Below are 17167 nucleotides of genomic sequence, written 5' to 3' on the forward strand. Positions count from 1 at the left end.
AACCATGACTGCAGCAGAATTACCTGCTCAGCTTGTTAAAACACAGATTGCTGGGACACACCCACGAACATCTAATGCAATGGGTCTGGGGTGGGGCCCGAAAATGTTCATTTCTCAGAAGATCCCAAGTGACCGCACTTGAAGCAGCACTGCTCTGCTGGTGACCTCTGCAATTTTAAGGAATAAACAACTATCTCTTGTTTCACCAAGGTTTACAATACCTCTTGGCTCACCAATTTAGAACATTAAGATACTGAGAGAACTTCTGTATTTCTAATTTTACCTCTGTACAGTCAAATTTAATGACATTTACACTCCATCCTATAACCATTGTCTTCTAATCCTTCTACTACATTTTCAGCTCTGCAACCATCTTATTCATTTTCAAGAACGCCTTCCTTATTCTCTGGTTCTTCCTTTTAAGAAGAAATAGAATTTCAACCATTTTATAATGGATAGAATATATTCTTAAATCTCTTTATGGGTATTACATAGCGTTTAGGTTGGTTTTAAATTTTGTATAATCACTTCTATTCCCTAAATAGTTCACTTCCTTCTAATCAGTTATTCTGCAGGTTTATTTCTTTCATATAACATTTCTCCCCAATCTCAGGTTTCCTTGGTTGTTCATTCATATTTAAGAACAACAGGTAACAGGGCTGACTGGAAACTCTGTGGGAGTGTTTGGGTGGATGGTGGGAGCGGAAGCTAGCGCATGCATTTGGAGAAATGCCAGAAGTAAGGCTTATCCTCTGGGGAACCACACTATCTCGCAAGCAGTTTATTCAATTCTGGTTTTGTTTTTTTATTAAATCCTCACCTGAGGACATGCTTAGAGAGAGGAAGGGAGAAGGAGAGAGAGGAAAGCGGGGGAGGGGAGTGGTAAGTGGGAAAGATTGATCGATTGCCTTCCGTACACTCCCCAACCGGGGATCAAACCGGCAACCTTTCAGTGCATGGGACGAGGCTCAACCAGCTGAGCCACTCCGGCTGGGCAGTGGATTCAGTTCTTTAGAGAAGAAAATGCCTGGTTGCTGCTATTCTACATGTGGGGGCAAGGGGAGGGGTGGAAAGTCAACCCTTCCACATACCAACCTTCACTCAACAGCCCTTCCCTGCTTTCAGCCCCTTCCACGCTCTGTGCCTACCGGCCTGGCCGTGGCTGCAGCCTCGCTGGGCGCATGGGTGGGTAGACAGGCACCAGCCTCTGTGAGTGGTGCAAGGTTCACCCACCGACACGCTCCCATCTTCTTTACTCACTAAAAAAAATGACAGACTTCCTCACCGACTGATGCCCCTCCCCCTGCAGTATTCCTTCACCTTCCTGTTCGGATTCACTCATTCATACTCATCCCAATGGGTCTCAGAAAGCACAGACATAGATACCTATGCTTGGCCGACCATCTCGCACCAGAAGTGCCTAAGAATACCATTTTCATCCTGGTCTGTCTCTGTCCCCGGCTTTGATGAGGATGCTTAACTCCAAAGATGCCGGGAGGGGCTGTGAGATGCTCTTCCCTGAAGGCCTGCTCCGAGCCACTGAGGGACCTGGCGAATGAGAGCTGGGTTTCCTGGGGGAAGGCACGTCCAGGGGAGCAAGATGCTGGACAGAGTAAATGACACTTCACTGGGGTCATTTCAGAGACAGAACAAGCACCCTGTACCCTGGAATGATTCCCCTGGGTTTGGACCACTCCTGTAACACAGGTTTGTTAGGCCAGCGGGATTCCACCTCAGGGAGCAGAGTAATACTGGGACTAGGGACTAGTTACCTAGAAATTAACTCTGACTTCCTGTTGGGAGGTGACTCCAAGCTCTACACCTTGGTCAAGGTGAAGTCATCAGCTTCCTGCCCTGCCCCTTTATCTTGTTTTCCTCTCCTCTTCTCCTCGCCTTCTTCATGCCTCTCCTTCACCCCAACTCTCCGACTCTGCCCCACCCCCACCTAAGCCCCAGTGTCCTCCTGGTCTCTCCCCTCAATCTCCCAGAACCTGCCCCAAGTATCAGTGACCAGCAGGACATACTGGCCACCTCCAGGGCACTTGTGTTTTGAAAGAGGTTCACGTTTGAATTCAAAACAAGCATTCAAAAGGGCGGTGTTGCCAGCAGGCTGTGTGTGTACGGGTGGTGGGCACTGCGAGCCCTGCCCAGTTCCCTCCCCAGCTGCTGCCCCCCAAACCCCCAGCGGATGGGAGTGTGGGCAGCAAGTGGCGCCCATCTGCATGCTTCTCCAGAGCCCTGTCCTCAGCTGAGGGGGCCTCCTTCAAGGAGGGTTCCCCTCCGCCACCACCCCCATTGGCGGCCAGCCAGTGGCTGACTAACATGGGTAACCGAGGGCCAGCCCCTTGCCTCAGGCAGAGGACAGCTCTGGTGTAATGTATGCTCCAGAGTTTCCCACCTCGGGCCAAGGCCAGGCCTGAGCTGAAGCCACAGCCTCGCTCAGTCCCTTCCCCTTCCCTCATTCCCTCACAGTTCCTCCCACAGCCTCACTAGACCAGATGCCCCCCAATCTGTCTTGGGCTCTGTTTCCGGGGAACCCAACCCAAGACCACACGGGAGAGACATGGGGAGGAAAATAGGATTCCTTTAAAAAAAAATCACCACTTAATTGAACATCTGGCCAGACATCTCGAACCCCAAACACCTCTCTGTGGTTCTGTTTATAGCTCTAATAGGCAGTGTGTGCCCCCCGGTCTGCGTGCTTTCCCACAAGCTCAGCGCAGTCAGAAGAACCGTGGAGGGTGGGCCGGCAGGTGGTCCCACAGCTTGGCCCCCACCCCGAGCAGGAGTCTGGTTTAGCCCCAAAGGCAGTTTTGTCTGATGTTCCCCAGGCCCTGGGCCAGAGGCAACATTGGGTGTTAAAGAAAGATTTAAAACAAGCTGGCATCACAGAGTCCTTGCATGTTTCCTGCTCAGGAGTCAGCCCCGCACATCTCAGATGGCTCAGGGCAGACAGGCCAGTGCTGCTGCGCGCAGTGAGCTCACAGGCTCATCGGGCCTCGTGTGGCCTCGTGTGGCCTGGCATGGCCTGCACACCACATCACTGCGAAGTTCCTCCACCCAACGGCACATCGTGGAATCCGATGAGCGTCGCACGGGGCGGGTGGCCCCCCTGCACTCACAGGCGCTGGCTCCCAGAGACACCTGGGTCGAGCATTTTTAATCCAACCACCAATTCTAGCAAGACGAGGTTCTCCCTTCTCCACCCCACTCGCTCCCCCACCAGTAAAACATGAACAGAGTCCCTACTCTGTGCCTATCTGAGCTCTGGAAACAGTCTAGTTCAGGGGCCAGGGGGTCAGCGCATGACCTCTAAGGGATTATAATTTCCTAATTGCCTGAGAACAGCCTCAATGCGTTCCAACCACGTGGTTGTGAGAAGCAACACCCCAAATCATAAATGTCATCTGTTTGCCGATGAGGAAAGGGAGGCCCAGAGAGGGGGGTGTGCCTTGGCCTCGGTACCGTCCCCCAGGCAGCCAGGGATGTGACTCCTGCCACACAGACCTGCCCCCTGGGGTCCCGGTTGTGGGCTGTAAGGTTCTGACCTGGTTCTTCTGGGCGATCTTCTGTCCCTTCTTCCAGCGCAGCACGGGTGTCAGAGCCGGCAGCTCCCGCTCCTCCTCTCCGCTCACATGCGGCCCCAGGCTGTAGGCGGCTTCGAACACGATGGGGCTGATGACGTCCTGCACCCTCCGCTGCAACAATAAACACACATGCGCCCGTGAGCGGCGAAGCCGGCTGACATTTGCGGAGCGTTTCACGGTTTACAAAGGCCTTCCACGTGGCCTGCCCCTGGTGACCCTCACCACCGCCGCTGTGAGGTGGGATTTCACTGTCTTCACATTTGTGATGAGGTCACTGCGGCCCAGAACAATGAAGGTCTTGTCCAGGGTTGCTCTGCTAATGAGCGGGGGCTCCTCCACTCTACCGTGCATGGCGCGCAGGCACCGTCTCTTGAGCATATGGAAGGCATTACCTTACTCATCTTCTAAACATCCCTGTAGCTGGCAGCATGGGCGGGCAGGGAGCATCTGCCCGCGCCCTGCAGCGCTCGCCCCTCGCGTCCCTGCTGTCTGGCTGATCAAAGCTCCTCTGAGTCGAGATAAATATGGATTCTGCCCAGAGCTAGTCCTCAATGGAGCTGGAAGAAAAGCCTGACTTCGGGCCTTGTGTTCTTTCCCTGGGAAACACCCACCACTACAAACTGAAGCTTCTAACGTCGAATACAACTTCTCCCGGCAGGCTGAGAGGCCACGGGAGCTCCTGGTTTGCAAACTGAAGGACTTTAGGAGCCAAGGGAATGTGAGGTTGATAGTCATGTAAGGAAAGCAGAGGCAGGGAAGGGAGGAAAGCAGACATATAGTGGACACCTATGAGAGGCCAAGTACGGTGCTGGGTGTTCTAGAATGATGAGCGACACGCTCAAACCCCTGTGAGCTAGGGCTCATGATCCTCCATCTATACTAATAAAAGGGTAATATGCTAATTAGACCAGACATCTTCTGGATGTCCTTCCAGACAAAGCCACGGTGGCGGGGCCAAGGCAGAGGCAGTTAGGGGAGATCAGACCAGCAGGGGAGCAGTTAGGGGCATCAGGCAGGCAGGTGAGCGGTTAGGAACCAGCGGTCCCAGATTGTGAGAGGGATGTCTGACTACTGGTTTAGGCCCGACCTAAACTGGCAGTCAGACATCCCCCGAGGGGTCCCGGATTGGAGAGAGTACAGTCTGGGCTGAGGGACACCCCCGTGCATGAATTTTGTGCACTAGGCCTCTAGTGGTACAATAAAAGGGAAATAAAGGTGCAAGGATAGGTGCCGAGGGCCCACGGCTAACAGGGGTTTTGAATCACAGCTGTTGAACCCTGGAGTTCCTGGCCTTTCTGTACAAGGTGTCCCTGTCTCCCATGGACTGAGTGCCCCCAGGCTCCCAAGTTAGAGTCCAAGGAGGAGGAAAGGGTAGGAGTCCTACTTTCTGGGCCAGGATGCTCTGTGGGAGGCAGGTGTCCAGGTGGAGCAGAGCAAGTCTGAGCAGGGCACCAAGAAGCCGAGTCCCCATTGCTTGTCACTCACGGGAGAGACAGGGGGTGGGGAGTGGCCCACTCAGGGTGTGAGAGGAGACCTCAGCTAGTAGGTGGGGGAATCGGACTGATTCTTAAAACCTGAAGCTGAACAACTTGCCCTAGCTGGTGTTGCTCAGCGGTTAGAGTGTCGCCCACCCACCAAATGGTTGCAGGTTTGATTCCCGGGCAAGGGTATGTACCTGGGTTGCAGGTCCGACCCCCACCTTGGTCGGGGTGTGTGTGGGAGGCAAGCAACCCACGTGCCTCTCTCACATCCATGTTTCTCTCTATGCCCCTCCCTCCCTTCCACTCTCAAAAAAAATCAATGGAAAAATATCCTCGGGTGAGAATTAGCAACAAAAACAAAACACACAACTTTCCTTGAACTCCACAGAATATTATTTTAAAACTAGAGGCCCGGTGCATGAAATTCATGCATAGGGGTGGTGGGGTCCCTCAGCCCAGCCTGCACCCTCTCACAATCCGGGACCCCTCGAGGGATGTCTGACTGCTAGTTTAGGGGGATCGGGCCTAAACTAGCAGTTGGATATCCCTCTTACCATCTGGGGCTGCTTCGCCCAGGCCGGCTGCCGGCACCCGGGACCCTGGGCAGCTTCGCTCAGGCCCTGGCTTTGTCAGGAAGGATGTTCGGAATGATGTCCGGTCGAATTAGCGTATTACCCTTTTATTAGTATAGATGATCCAACCACTCTAGTTTCTAACATTACCCTAATGTTTGTAACGTGCCGCCACTCCAGCCACTCCAGCCACGCCTGCTGTGAGGGAGACTCCAGGCAGGGCTGGCTCATTTGGAATGAGTTCTGACATCCGGGGCTGGGGAGGCTGTGCTCTGGCTCTGATCTCACGAACCTGTTTTAACTAAGAGTCTGAAAAACAGCTTCTTATTACACGTCCCAGTAGCTCTGGCAGAAGGGATGCAAACCGCACGGGGCCCTGGGCGGAGGCGAAGTGGGGGCAGCAATTAGAAACAAGCCAACGCCCCACAGGACAGCCCACCTCCCAGCTACCAAGGAAAAGCAGCGGCCACAGCTCGTGGTTTCCTCCCCGTTTCGGGACGGGCAGCTTCCCCGGGCTCGGCACTGCAATTAAGCGGGGGAACTCCCGAGGGGAGAGAAGGAGCCTGGGGTTCTGGCACAGACTGTAATTGCTGAAATTTTACTGCTAGGAAAAAAAAAAAAACACCCCCCCACTACAAACTGAAGCTTCTAACGTCGAATACAACTTCTCCCGGCAGGCTGAGAGGCCACGGGAGCTCCTGGTTTGCAAACTGAAGGGCCCGGCCTGAGAACTCGCAGCTGGCGGCTGGGTCTGCGGCGGCTGAGGTTGTACAGGGAACTTCACATATGCTCCTCGTGAGGTTTACTGGGTGCTCACTTTATGCCAGGCAGCGGGCGGGGCCCGAGGGGCACAGAGACGGAGGGCTTTCAGGAGAAACAGGCGAGCAGTGACAATCCAGCGCCACGTGCACAAGGGCAGGGCGGCTTTGGGGACACAAAGGAGGGACACCTGATCTGGACGGAGGGTTGGCAGGCTTCCCAGGGGAGGTGTCCCGGGCTCGGTTATATGACAGGAGGCTATTCGAGAGCAGACAGGAGGCATAGGAGGGCCTCGCAGGGTAGAAGTGGCCTGGGGTGTCCAGGAGTTTGCATGTGGTCCCCAAAGGGGGGAACGTTGGGCTTGTGGGCAGGAGTGAGGGGAGAGGAGGCTGAAGCAGAGATCAGATCTCAGGTTGGAGTCACCTGGCTGAAGGCAACCCAGGTGAAGTTCCTCTGGAGGGTCAACCACCTCTCACCACCCCCCCTCCCCCATACACACACCTGTCATCCTGGGCCCTCACCTGAGTGCTGTGTGCTGTGGTGTCCTGGCTGCTGCCGCCACCCACCCCTCTTGCAGACCAGGGAACCTTGACAGATGGGTATGAGCAGCATCAAATCACAAGACCCCGCCACCTGCCCACAGGGAGCTCCGCATGGCCATTGGAGGGAAACGCCCAGGAAGACGAGATGCCAACCCTCACTCCGCAACCCTGACTAAGCAGCACCCGAGCGCCGCGGGCCCCGACCAGCCCCGTGAACGAGAACCTGCCTCCCAGCCACTCTTCTCCAAGAAACGAAGGATTTTCATCTTCCTGAGCTAACTGAGCAACTACAGCAGGAACGAGATGCAAACAGGAAGGGGCTGACCTCACTTTAATGGGCAAGTCACACAGAAGGCCAGCAAGTAAGCCACTGGCATTAAGCCAGATAGTTGGTTTGGAGAGACACACACACGCAAAAACCCACCTCTAAGTGTTTGTTTGGTTTGTTTTTTTAAAGAGGCCTCAGTATTTTTTCGTTTCCCAAACGTGATTTGTGTGTGTGTGTGTGTGTGTGTGTGTGTCCCTTCCATCCTGTATCATTGCTCACTATTTCTCTGCTCTCCACACCCACCTCTATTTCTCCTACGATCACCTTGCTGGCACGCCTAAAAATGAGACATCTTCAGAAGTGACATGCCTTTTCCTTTCTCTCTATGGCCAGAGTGATTAGAATGGCGGTTAAAACGTTACAGACGCATTTAAAATTCCCATAAGTTTGAAGATTTGTTAAGAGCAAACGGAGGAGTGTGCATTTCTAGTACTGAAAGAACAACACTGAAGATCGACGCTCTCAGAACGACCAGGAAAGCTGGCGTGCCCCCGATGTAATATACAGACGATGTATCATAGAAGTGTACACTTGAAACCTATATAATTGTACTAACCAGTAAACTTAATTACAAAAATAAAAAAGTCTCAGAAGCTGGGCTACATCTTAGCATCGAAGAATACCTTTATTGTGAGAATGTTTCCCACTCTGGACCCCTCCCTGCCCGAACCCCTGCCATTCCATCGTGAGCAATGTGGGAAGTGAGGGAATGTGGGGCTCGCGTGGGTGAGCCAGTTCCCTGGTGGTAACTGGCTGAGGGGCCGGATCTCAGCCCTGCCTTGCGCTCCCCGTGTCTTGTGGACAATTCTGAGCATCCTCTTGTCTGCAAGAGGGGTGGGTGGCAGCAGCGGCCAGGACACCACAGCACACAGCACTCAGGTGAGGGCCCAGGATGACAGGTGTGTGTATGGGGGGGCGGGTGAGAGGTGGTTGACCATCCAGAGGACCTTTACCTGGGTTGCCTTCAGCCAGGCATCATGTTAGGCAGAGGGAAGCAAAGAGGAGGGAGAGGTGCAGGCAGGAGGGTGTGAGCAAGAAGATGCAGAGGTGCCCATTCAAGAACGGAGGAACCTTGATGAGAGGGAATTGCTTCTGACCCACACAGGGCTAGGAGTGGAGTGTCAAGTCCCTGGATAGTTGTGGCCCTGGGAGAACAACTAGAAGTTCCGCAGGCTGATGGGGGGCTGGAATGAGGGCCGAGGTGAAGAGACAACTGTTTGTCTGAGGACTGGGGGCAACAGACAAGGTGGAGATCAAGGACTTCGACACCAGACAGTCCTAGGTCTGACGCATCCCAGATGCATCGCTTAGAAACCATGTGACATTGGTCACTTAATCTCTTGGAACCTGCTTTCTCAGATTGGAGACGGGTGGACAGAATCAAGCTTGTGTGACTGTTGTGAAGATGAGAGATGACAGATGTCAAGCACCTTGGAGAGCTCCCAGTACACAGGAAAGTTAGCTGCATCATCCTTATCATCGTCATCATCATCATCATCACAATTATCATCATCCCACCCCCACCTGACAAAGATCTGTGGGGCAAGATCACAGGGTGAGGGGCAGGGCAGGAAGGCAGGCTGGCGCCAGGGCACAGGACCTCAGAAACCAGGTGAAGGTCCTGATTCACTCAGTGCGCAATCGGGGCTGTCATGAACTTTTAAAGTCAGCTTTGGGCTAAGAACCCCAGAGGTGACCTGAAGGACTCCTGGGGATGGAATGGGAGGAGGGCAGGACCTTGATGGGGCTGGTGCACCGTCCCCCAGCTGCGCGCCAGTTGCCATCAGCTCCCAACTGCCTCTTCTACAGAAAACTGTCCTTGGTTAAATGGGAGCCACCCACCGGCTGTGACTGACTGGTGTGGGGTACAAATGGGTGCCCCTTGCCTCGAGGTGGGACAACCCTGCCGTGCACTTCATGCCCCAGAGCTCCCTGTGGGCTCAGGCTGAGGCTGGCCCTGGCTAAGACACCACCCTTGCTCAGCTCCTCCCTGCTTCTTGCGCCCCTCATTCCCGTCTCCTGAGAGCAGCCCTCAATGAATCCTGTGCAAGTGAACCCCTGTCTCAAGCTCCGCATCCAGGGAACCTGACCTCACTCAGTAACTAAGTGATACCAAAAACCGTCATAGCAGAAACCCACGCTTACATATGCATACACCATATACATAAAACGTGCACTTGGAGGTAGGGAGAGAGTCCCCAGTTGCTCATCATCTAACCCGAACCCTTTGGCATGCCCGAGGGACTCCCCGGAGGCCATCTGCAAAGCTTTCACGATAGAGATGACAACACTGAGAGCCAAAGAGGTGAAGACACTCCCCAAGGCCACAGAGCCAGCATCCCTCTCCCCTCTGCACCCCTGGACTCTATGAAGGAGCGACCATGCAGCAGGGATCAGCGAGGGAAGCTGTAGCCAGGGAAGTGCTTGAACCAGCTGAGGAGGGATGCCTCCCACAGCCCTGTGGATCCTGGGAGTCCCACCCTCCCGCTGGGAAGGAAATGTGTCGGAGGCGGCAGCCCTGGGAGAGATGCAAATGGCCTCAGAAGTGACCTTATCAGGCCCCCAGAGCTCCCAGGGGACGCTGGTCTGCAAGCAACTATCCCTCCTGCTCAGACTTATCTGTGTGACCAGCACTGAATGCGTGGAGCACTGTGTAATGAGCTGCCCTTGTGCCCATCTCTACCACCAAACTGTGAGGTCACAGCAGCACGAGGGGCACAAGTCAGACTCTCAGGGCGGCTTATTCCACATCAGCTTTGACCTCTATTTCTAAAGCTATCGCTATCAGGAGATGCCCATCTGTAGCAGTCTCGGTGCCCTGCCCAGATACCCTTTACCAGCTGGGGCATCCCTCCCCTAGCTGCTCCAGGCATTGGCTTCTAACAGCCCACATCCTCCACCTTCTCGGGGGGCCTGCCCTTGGCTGATGGCAGCCGTCGCCTCCAGAGCTGCCTGCCAGGTGATGCCCTGTGATAGGCAGAAATCATAGATGAGCCCCAATGGCCCATGCCCTTGTGTAATCCATCCCCTACCCCTGAGTGTGGGAGGGACTGTACATATGACAGACGTAACTCCTGTGATTATGTTACATTATGTGGCAATACTGAAGGGATTTTGCAGATGTAAGTAAGGTCCCCCAATCAGTTGAACTTGAGTTCATCAAAAGAGCCTAAGCCTCAGGTGAGACCCGGCTGACACCTGGATTGTAGCTTTCACGTTCTGAGCAGGGGACCTAGCTGGGCTGTGTCCAGACTCCTGGCCCACAGAAACTGTGAGGCAATAAATGTGTGTTGCTTTAAGCTGCCAAATTTGCAATTTTTCATACAGCAGTAGAGAAAACGAATACATGCTCCGCTCCCCAGCTGGCCGATGCAGGGGTCGGACAGCCCGTCCCCGGGCCTCTGCGTGGCTAAGCTCTGCGGGGCGTCAGCCCCAGAGCTCCCTCCTGGGACCAGGCTAAGGCTAGAGCAGCCGTGGGCAAACTACGGCCCGTTTGAAATGAATAAAACTAAAAAAAAAAAAAGACCGTACCCTTTTATGTAATGATGTTTACTTTGAATTTATATTAGTTCACACAAACACTCCATCCATGCTTTTGTTCCGGCCCTCCGGTCCAGTTTAAGAACCCATTGTGGCCCTCGAGTCAAAAAGTTTGCCCACCCCTGGTCTAGAGGGTTCCTGAGACCACATCCTGATTCAGCATTTTCCCTGCCCCACTCTGCTCCCCTCCCTCCTGCCACCACTCCCCCAGGAAATCTCTGGCAGAAACCCCCATCTCCGGATTCCGCTTCTGGGGATACCACATAATAAATTCCACGCTGGACTTGCTGGTTGCAGTGCCCTTAAAGAAGTGAGAAAAGCCAGATAAAGTGCCGGGGACGACCCAGAGCTCGTGTGTGACCACCATGCAAGCAGATCCACGCCAATACTGGGGAAGTGTGAGGATTACACGCAGACGATCATGTTGGCCATTACTCTCCGTTACTTTCAACTCAGAGTTTTATTCTGTCCTTTATTTATTTTCAGAAAGAACAGAGCTAGCACCCCACGAATACATCTTCGGGCTCAGGGGCGGATTACACAGATCAGCCCCGGCCTCCTCAGCACAACCTTTTATTTTTTGCTTTTTCAGAGCTGCTCACAAATCACCTCTGTGTCTAGCACACGAGGCCCCGAGTCTGACAAAGGACGGGGCGCAGAGAGGATGGGCTGGACTTGGGCTTCCACAAACCTGGTAATGAGCTACTCAACCCCAAAGGGTCGACGATCCGTTACTGCACGTTGCATCAACGATAGACTCTCTCGTGTGTTTTTGTTGTTGTTTGTTTTTTCCTACTTTCAATCAAAATTGTATCTTAAACCAGAGATCATGAACCTGGAATTCAGGGGGTCTGAAGACTTGGATGGAGAGGGAAAAAAATGTACCTCTTTATTTTCATCAATCTCTAGCTGAAATTCAGTATTTCCATTCATTCTAAATGTAGGCAGCAAGCACGGAACTATTAGAAATACCTGTGACTCCATCAGCAGCAGAAATCTGAGAGCTTTTCACATCGTATTACAGTGGGAGAGTCCTTGAAATACGGGTGTGTTCCTCAGCACTTCAAAATTCTAATCATTAGTAAAAAGCAGGCATATTGCGCTATGACAAATGTGGGCTTTCTTTTTAACATTGTGAGAGGCAAATTTCAATATGACTGGTTTCTGTGTAATTTTGCGTATCTTATCGTGATGCGCTCAGAAACGTTCTGAGAAGGGGCCCGAGGTTTCTCTCAGCTGCCAAGGAGGCCCATGTGCAAAAGCGGTCAAGAACTCGTCTTAATGGGAAATGATACGATGAGACGCGCCAGCCTGCGGTTTTTGAAAATGCTTCGAGATACGCTTCAAAAACTTCAAAAAGAATCATGATGTTGTTTCAGTCTTCATCGGTTGTATGAACTCACTGGTCTCAGCAGTTAAAAATATACCATCCATTACATTTTATGACAGGTTCAAGGTCTGGGCTCAAAATCACCCCAGGGCCCCTGGGGTTTTAAGAATTTGGGCCTGGATAGATACTCCGGGCCGGGGTCGAGCTGCGCTGCTTCGGTGCCGACAGCTACATGAAAGCATCTGTTTCCCTGTGTGAGGCCTGAGGAGGGAGAGGGTAGAGAGACTGGGCTCGCGGGACCACATGTAGAGTTCACTCCTTTTACGGAGAGAACCCTGACCTTCCTGGGGCAGGCCTGTGGCTTCACAAGCCCCGAGGGGCTATCCCGAAAGCTGAGACGCTTGCCCTAGACCTTGGTGGTGTGTGAAAATCCTGAACCGTGACGGAAATAAAGAAGGGAGTCCAAATACCAAGCCCACAAGATTTGCAAGTTACTCAATCCACAGTGGGCCTAGAGGCTCCGCTTGGGGACTAAATGAGCCAGTGCGATTGCGGGGAATGGTTTGCTGCTTAGCAAGTGAAGAACGGAGCTCCCCTCAAAGCGGAACTAAAACAAGGTCATTAAAGTTCCCGTGACTTTCGTCAAAACTTCTTCACTCTTTGGTCTCTTCCATTCTCCTTCCTGCCACTCGGTTCCCATTGGTTTAGACAAGGTCACCACCAGATGCTGTGTTATTAGATCCAATGGATACCCTCTCTCTGTCCTCATCTTTCTTGCCCTCCTACCCTCCCCCCTGCCCCCCAGGCATTCTTTATAGTTGAATCTCTTCTTCTTGCAGCTCATCCTTCCTTGATTCCCCCAGGTAGAGCGTACTCCTCCTGTCCCCAGTGTTCCTTGTCCTTCTGAGATGATATCTAAAGCAACACATGGCATTTACTGGTTGACATATCACCACCACGACCACCACCAAACTAGACTGAACTCTTTGGGGGCAGAAGCCAGCCTTTAGCACAGTTCATGGGACAGGGTAGACACTCGGTAACATTTACTGAGATGTGCATGCACTGAAATGGACAGTCATCCAAAAAGGAAGACTTTGGTGAACCTGAGATCATCCTTCTTAAGAACGGGCGACTTTATTGGACAGACCAATCCTACCCCCACAGTCAGAGCACAACATCCATATAAGCATCTTACGGAACATTTACCTAAAGCATTATTTCTTAGCTCTACCAGTACTTCCTCTCAGTGTATATATATATCACACCTCTTTAGGGTATTTCTTTCCAAATCTTCCCTCCTTCTTACCCTTGGCTATTTTAAACATCTGTAAGCTCAAAAGTAACAATGTCATACCTATCCACAAAAACCTTATTAGACCACATGATAAATGTCATGTATTATACCTCATGGTTAGAGCTTTTGGGTTTACTGGGTACTGTGGGATTCTATCCCAATAAAAGGAGACCGACACTGTGTTCTTAGTGATGGGAAATAGTTGGAACATGGGCTCTACTTTGATTTTGGTCTCTTAGCATTGGTACCCATCACATCTGAATTCAATTAACATTGATCCATCATCCATGCTCAGGACTGGGTCACATGATTTCTCATAGATTATCTGATATAATCTCACCATAGGTATTATTTTCCCCCAAGTGGTGAAACTCAGGTTTTGACAAATTCATTCTGTATAGGTATCATTTCAGAGTTGACTGATATGATCCCAACAGACTGTTAAACTTGTCAGGAATCACAGCAGAATACTCTGAACTATCATTACATTTCTGGAATCTTTGCAAGTAGATAATAAAAAGAACATGCATCATATCTCCTTCTATTTGGGTCAGCCTTATTTCCTTGCCCACCTGGCCATTAAATGGAAACTATGTACAAATTTAAGATGACCTATGAGTTTTAATGAAACAATTTTGAGAAAGACAAAAATCATCTTCCTTTTGGGTAAACATAAGATTAAAACCAGCAGTTCTCAACCTGTGGGTCGCAAACAATGAAAACACATCCTGCATATCAGATATTTACATTACGATTCATAACAGTAGCAAAATTACAGTTTATGAAGTAGCAATGAAAATAATTTTATGGTTGGGGGTCACCACAAGATGAGGCATTAGGAAGGTTGAGAACCACTGGATTAAACACTCCTGCTCTAAAGAATTTGAAATCTATCTGAAAAAGAAATAAAGAAAACAATACCATTTCAAACAGCATAAAAACAAATAAAATACTTAGAAATAAATTTAACCTAGGAGGTGAAAGATCTGTAAGATACTGATGAAAAAATTGCAGACAGACATTAAAGGAAATATCCTGTGTTCATGGGTTGGAAGAATGAATATTGTTAAAATGTCCATAATACCCAGAGCCATCTATAGCTTCAATGCAATCTCTATCAAAATTCCAACAGCATTTTTAAAACATGAAAAAAACAATCTTGAAATTTCTATGGAGTCACAAAAGACCCTGAGTAACCAAAGCAATCTTGAGAAAGAACAAAGCTAGAGATATCACACTTGCCGATTTCAAACTGTACTACAAAGCTATAGTAATCAGTGGCTGAGCGTCGGTCGACCTATGAACCAGGCGGTCAGGGTTCGATTCCCGGTCAGGGCACATGCCCGTGTTTCGGACTCAATCCCCAGTGTGGGGTGTGCAGGAGGCAGCCGATCAATGATTCTCTCTCATCATTGATGTTTCTATCTCTCTCTCCCTCTCCCTTCCTCTCTGAAATCAATAAAAATTTAAAAAAATAAAATAAAAGGATTTGTAAGTACCGATGGACTATCTGGGGCTCCGAGGACAAACCCGTCTACACGATTCACACAGTTCTGTGAATTCTCTGGAGTCCATGCACCACATTTGTGACATAGGAGAGCCAAAGGCAGCGGTTCTCAACCTGTGGGTCGCGACCCCTTTGGCGGTCGAACGACCCTTTCACAGGGGTCGCCTAAGACCATCCTGCATATCAGATATTTACATGACGATTCATAACAGTAGCAACATGACAGTTCTGAAGTAGCAACGAAAATAATTTTATGGTTGGGTCACAACATGAGGAACTGTATTTAAAGGGCCAGAAGGTTGAGAACCACTGGCCAAAGGTGATGAAAGGCTTTGCTCGTTCGTTTTGTAAGTATTAGTTGGTGGAGCCATTTTCCACTAAATCTCAGCCTATTTGCATTCCACGTATTCCATATAATCAGTTAAAAAAAACACACACAAAAAACAAGGAGAAGAAAAAGAAAATATAGTTAACACTTTTTGGTGTTCGCCTTCAAAGACACTGTCCCAAACCCTTTCGGTTAACAGAAAGAGCTGCCTTGTATGTTCTTGAAACAGCGTGCGTGCTGCATTTATGATCTCTTTGATCTGAACGTTTTCAGTGGGGAAGTTAATAACACTTCTTATGGTGCAAAGGGAAACATAAATGATGGAGGCTCCCCAATCAAGGGAAATGTGGCCCCAGTCTTTAAAAACATATTCTGGAAATACAGCCATAAAGAGCCCAGAGACATCCCCCCCGCACACTCAAACCACCTGTTTACAAGCAGATCGGCTCCAACGCCGGGTGTGAACAAAGACATAACAAGTAGAAAAAGCCACGGCTGCAATCAGGATGATTACCTACAATTGGAGGTCCCGGCGTGGCGTTCTCATGCCTGGCCACCCCAGCAGGGATGGAAACAGCTCCCAGGGGTGACCACCAATGGCGAAAACAGGCCGAGCCCCAAATTACAACCGGGCCTGTGAAAGCTACATTTTGAAAAGAGCAGCAGCAGCAGCGCTTTCGCAGAACCACGCCTGCCAGGGCCCCGGCCTCCCTGACATCGCTCCCAGGACCGGGCTGTTTCTGGGCCATGGTGTTGTTTCTACTGGATTCCATGGGCGTTGCAGACCTCATTACTATGATGGATGGCACCAGGCATTTGGAAGCCCTTTCTGTCCTGACAAAATTGTATTCTAAATCTAAAACATGCAAATAAATAAATAAATATACCAAAAAACAAATAAATAAAAAACAGAGCTGCTCTCCACAGAACATCCATCTGTTACCTTTCACGTGTCTGTTGCTGAGTAGAATATAAATCAATCACCCTTAGGCTGAACGCCGATATCTTAGTTTGCCCAGACATCAAATTCCAGAATTGTCGAGAATCAATGCCATTCACAATGAACACCCCACCTACCATCAAGCTTGGGGATCTTTCCCCCACCCGTCTTCCCTTCCTCAGGGACTGAATAGAAAAACGTTGGGCCAATTTTTTGTCCTAACGCTGTCTCCCCATCTGCTCCAGGGCAACCACCAAGGGCTCTCTCTCTGGACAGGTGAGCTACCTGATTGCTGCCCATGAATCCATGTGTCTCTTGGTCCAAGAGAGCACGGCTGGCTCACCCATCCACCCCTCAGCCGCCAAGACTCCTGAAAACACTCATGTTCCTAAGGATATGGGCACACATGTGTGTGTGTGGGGGGAGGGCGGGCTCAGTTGGCCTTGCTGCTGTTCTGGCCCCCACACTGTGGGCATCAGCCCCCAGAAATCTCTCACACAGGCCAAGAAGTGGGCACGTGCCCCCAAACCACTGACTTCCAAGCGTCTATGCTGGGGGGGACAACATTAAACAAATGTCCTCCCAGGGACTGGCCGTTCTTCGCAGCCACCCCTGGGGACGCAAAGAGACCAAGCAGGAGAAGGTCGGAGGTCGGAGCAGCGTTCTGTGCTTCTCAACAACCCCTCTTCAACGTCACTTTAATCTCACCGCACGGGCAGTGGTGAAATACTGAGATGTTAATGTGATCCCTGAAACTGTCCAACAACAAGCATGTGCCACGGGAGTCCCCAAACGCAGGAGACACGAGAGCTACACTATCCAGCACAGTCGCCGCTGGCCACACATGGCTATCTCGATTTTAATTCATTGAAGTACAATGCGATGTACAGTTCAGGTCTTCGGCCACGTCTCAAGTGCTCAGCTAGCGGCCACGGTGCTGAGCAGGGCACACGGAG

General features: G+C 51.0%; 1 protein-coding gene across 1 annotated transcript in view; it reads right to left on the bottom strand.

Annotated features, from left to right (window-relative positions):
* ITGA9 (integrin subunit alpha 9) overlaps nt 1–17167 on the bottom strand; it is a 264746-nt gene that overhangs the window by 123991 nt on the left and 123588 nt on the right. Inside the window, exon 16 of the mRNA XM_070391612.1 lies at nt 3549–3698. Coding sequence (XP_070247713.1) covers nt 3549–3698 — 150 coding nt within the window. The remainder of the gene's footprint in view (nt 1–3548; nt 3699–17167) is intronic.

This window comes from Myotis yumanensis, unplaced genomic scaffold (assembly GCF_028538775.1).
Source record: "Myotis yumanensis isolate MYYU_CA2020_CCGP unplaced genomic scaffold, mMyoYum1.0.hap1 SCAF_14, whole genome shotgun sequence".
Lineage (NCBI taxonomy): Eukaryota > Metazoa > Chordata > Mammalia > Chiroptera > Vespertilionidae > Myotis > Myotis yumanensis.